At 36.4% G+C, this 4,365-nt stretch overlaps 1 protein-coding gene across 1 annotated transcript; it reads right to left on the reverse strand.

Annotated features, from left to right (window-relative positions):
- Positions 1-1,988: 1,988 nt before the first annotated feature.
- On the reverse strand, positions 1,989-4,063 carry LOC131161902 (pentatricopeptide repeat-containing protein At1g33350). Its single transcript, XM_058117920.1, has one exon. It carries the CDS (start codon positions 3,891-3,893, stop codon positions 2,304-2,306), a length of 1,590 nt encoding a protein of 529 aa, XP_057973903.1. The 5' UTR covers positions 3,894-4,063; the 3' UTR covers positions 1,989-2,303.
- Between the last annotated feature and the right edge of the window lie 302 nt (positions 4,064-4,365).

Below are 4,365 nucleotides of genomic sequence, written 5' to 3' on the forward strand. Positions count from 1 at the left end.
CGTAAGCTATGTTGAAGCCGAACCTCATAAAAATCATTGTGTTCTTCTTTCTCTACTCTACTCTTTATTTTTCAAGGATATAATCTGTGTGATTGTTTTAAATTTCAATTTTGAATATGTGGTAGTTAAATAGATCGGAAGGTAATTCGTTTTGGATAAATCAGCATTGATTGCGGAAACCGAAAGGGACTACGTTGGTTGATTATCCTTGACCTATTAATCTGAAAGTTTATTTAAAAACTGATCATTGGGAAGAAGAATACTTGTGATACAGAGCTTATAGTGAGTTCAACAAATTTTCACATATATTGTTACTTAAAATTGAGAATTTGATCTTATTGTGATTAATTGTGATTGTTTCTAAAATTTGCAACTTAAAAGAAGTAAATCTAAAGGAACAATTTTTTTTTAAACCAATTCATCCCCCCTCTTGGGAAGCTATTCCTAATTCAGTTAAGAAATATGAGAAAGGGAAATATGATATTTTACCTTAAACTTATTATGATATGAATATCAAATGAAAATTGTGTGACATGATTTATACTGAAATGTATTTGAAATTGAGTAGTTACATCGAGAACAATGAAGTTATGAAATGTGTATTGAATTATGAGATTTGAAATGTGAAAAATGATTTGTACTGAAAAGTATCGTCTGAGAAATGATGAAACACGAGATATGAGTGATTTTTTGCCTCACCCAAGATGGTACTAAAGACTTGTTAGAAAATTGAATTATCTCGTAGCCACTCGACTAGATATATTTTTGCAGTAAGTGTTAGTCAATTTATGGATTCTCCAAGAACAAATTAGTGGGATACGATAATTTACACTTAGGATATCTTAAATGTGCACCTGGAAGATGTCTTTTATATTGAGATCAATGTCACACTTATATTCAAGTTTATGCAAATGCAAGTTAAGTCAAGTAACCTTGGAATGGAAGATTCACGACTGGGTATTGTATCTTTGTGAGTGGTGATTTTGGTTTCCTAGAAGGGTAAGAAACGAAGTGTAATGGCTAGGTCAAGTGTTGAGCCAAAGTATAGATTCATGGCTCATACTACATGTGAACTTGTTTGGTTGAATAACATAATGGAGTTTAATGTGTGATAATCAAGTTGACATTCGCATTGCCTCAAACCCAATCTTCCATGAGTAGACAAAACACATTGAAATTGATTGCCACTTTGTTTGGGAAAAAACTTGTACAAAAGTTCATTACAAACACTAATGCAAAAAAGGAAGTTCTCTTGTGCTGGAAGTAAATTATTTAAAATAGTCATAGATGGTAATTATTGTATTGAGGAAACACATAACTATTCAAGGTTGGTTTGGGATAAAAGGGTAAAGAAACAAATTTACTGAGGAGAGAGAAATGGGAGATGAATTGGACAACAACAATGAGTTTGATAGTAATTATGGTGGACTTTTGCTCGATGAGGTTTGTAAACAAAATGAGTATGTTTATGATTCTTCTAATTCACTTAGGGAAAATTTCATATATGCCACCACCGCTTGAAGGTTTGGATGGGCTTGATGAAGAGTTTTCGGTGAGTAATCAACTAATCAAGTAAGAAATGGTCATTTGCCTACCCTTGCGAAGGAGACTAATGGGAAGAGTATTGAAACTCGGCAACTAATGGATAAGTTGGGATTATGGATGTCAAATCTTGTAGGACAAGATGTTTCACCTAGATGGTGGTAAAAGTAAGGTGAGGAAGGCTAACAAGAATTAAAAAATTTACAGTTTCTATGAACTATGATGGCAAGGGATTAAAAAGTGGTCCCTATACTAGGATGCATTGGTTTGTTCATTTTTTCAGTTTTCTTCTTATCCTTTCTTATGTCTCTTTTGAGGATTTCTTGCCCTCCCCTACATTGTAATTGCTCTCCTTCTTTTTCAATACATTTTCTTTTACTACTAGGAAAAATTAAAAGATTGAATCATAACAAGAGTTCACCAAATTTGGGAACAAGAGGCATTGAAAATTGAAGTTCTTACCAGAAATGGTGGGAACGAATCTCTTTTGAACAACCTAGAGGGAAAAAAGACTACCCAAGTTTGCCAACATAGCTCCAAAAACATCCCTCCTCTCGTACACATGGCAAACCAGAAATCAAACTCATTGTTGTTGTCCAATTCAACTAAGAGCAAATAGATGTCAGGCTCTTAAGCTCAAGATATGGCACAACTCTCAGTCACACCATTAAAATTGGTGGATATGGAAAAAATATTCTAGCTAATATTACAAATGGTAGTTTTTTTTCATGACCATAAGAGGTAACTCCAGCATCCCCAACCTAATATAAAGTAGTCAATACTTCCAAGATATTGTATATTTCTTCTGTTCTGGGATGCATGTTATCTACCGAATAGAACTGATGAACTTGATTATTAACCTCAATCCAACTACAACCAGGGGTCTTACGAGCATTCTGCTCCTTCAAAAGCTTCCTCAACTCTCGGACCTTATCCCACTTTCCTAACTCCCCATATATATTTGCCAACATTATACCATAACCACCATTATTTGGATCAATCTCAATCAATTTTTTGACTACAAACTCTGCCAAATCTGTACGGCCATGAATCTTACACCCATTAAGCAATGAGCCCCAAATAACTTCATCAGGTTCAATCTCCATTCTATTTACAATTTCCATGGCTTCTTCAAACCGACCTGCTCGACCAAGAAGATCTATAAAAGACCCATAGTGCTCCATCTGTGGCTGAATCTCATAAGTCTGAGTCATCAGGTCAAAATAAAACTGACCCTTCTCAACCAACCCACCATGTGTACAAGCATTCAACAAGCCCACAAAGGTAACCCCATCTAGTTTTACATCATCTTCATTTCGCAACATCTCTTCAAACACCTTAATTGCACCTTGGCTTTGACCATGGAGGGCAAGACAATTGATCATTGAATTCCATGATGTCAAGCTTCTCTTTGTAGTATTGTCAAAAACCCTTCTTGCTTCTTTCAAACTTCCGCATTTCCCATACATGTCAACAAGAGCATTAGAGATGAATGAATCATGTCCGAGAGCATTTCTATAAATGTAACCATGTATACATTTACCAAGCTGGAGCATGCCACAATGTCCACAAGCTGAGAGCGCGCACACAACTGTAACTTGATTTGGTCTATTTCCTTGATGGTGGCCCCCATCTGAGAGAATGGACATCCTTTTGAAGAGCAAAATTGCATCGGAGAACAAACCATTTTGAGCGCACCCCGCAATAACAGCATTCCAAGATGGGGTGTCTCTCTCGGGCATTTTCTCAAACAATAGTATAGCATTTCCCATCTCCCCATGTCGGCAGTATCCAGAGATCATAGCAGTCCAAGACACCACATTTCTATCCGACATGTCATCAAACAGCTCTCTCGCGGCCCCCAGATTAGAACAAGACCACGAGTAGGAATCGACAAGAGCAGTTTGAACAACTGGGTATCGACTGAAACCCCATTTTACAATCTGGGCATGCACCGATTCGGTGCCACGAGTTTGTGAAATTTCAGGGCACGATTTTAAGACATATGGATAGATAAAATGGTTGGGTCGAGGGCGTCCCTGACGAACCATGTCGCGATACAAGATGAATGCCGACCTATTATTGGACTGAGAAACATAAGCTGTGATCATGGCGGTGTAGAGGAAGACATTGGGCGAGTTGAGATGATCGAATATGGAACGGGCGTACTCCAGGTGTGCCAGTGCGAAAGTGCAGAAGCGAACGAGCTTGAAGGCGAAGAACTGCGTTTGACCATGGCCGAGAGCTATGAGGAAAGCTTGAAGCTGCTTCAGTTGGTTAAGATGATTGCAATTCTTAAGCACGTTCAAGACATGTTGGTTTAGATTTAATTGGCCCGGAACAGCGGGCATTGTTGTTTATATTATGAATGGCGAGGCGACGAGCATGATATTTCTTCTACAATTACACATACTTTGCTGCTCCGCCCATCGGCCATCACTTCCTTCGTGCCCGTGTGGGAAATTGATCGCAACTTGCGGACTAATATATCAACTATCGGAGCGTACACGACTTTTAATCATCTTTTTAAAATATGTTTGATTTATAAATTATCTTATAATTAAAAATTATAGGCACTTTTTAGTTTATTTTTCTCTTTAATCGTTTCTTTCAAATATATCTTTTAATTCACGAATTAATTATTTTATAGTTACACTATTTACAAGTTATGGGTATATAAATAATTTAACAAATTAATTGTTATTTTAAAATTCGTCACTTCTCATTATTTCTTAATTCACCACTACACCCTAAAAATAATAAATTTAAAAATATGAAAAATTTTAAAAAAATCTTTATTAGTTTTATTATCTTCTTTAACTC

This window comes from Malania oleifera, chromosome 8 (assembly GCF_029873635.1).
Source record: "Malania oleifera isolate guangnan ecotype guangnan chromosome 8, ASM2987363v1, whole genome shotgun sequence".
NCBI lineage: Eukaryota > Viridiplantae > Streptophyta > Magnoliopsida > Santalales > Ximeniaceae > Malania > Malania oleifera.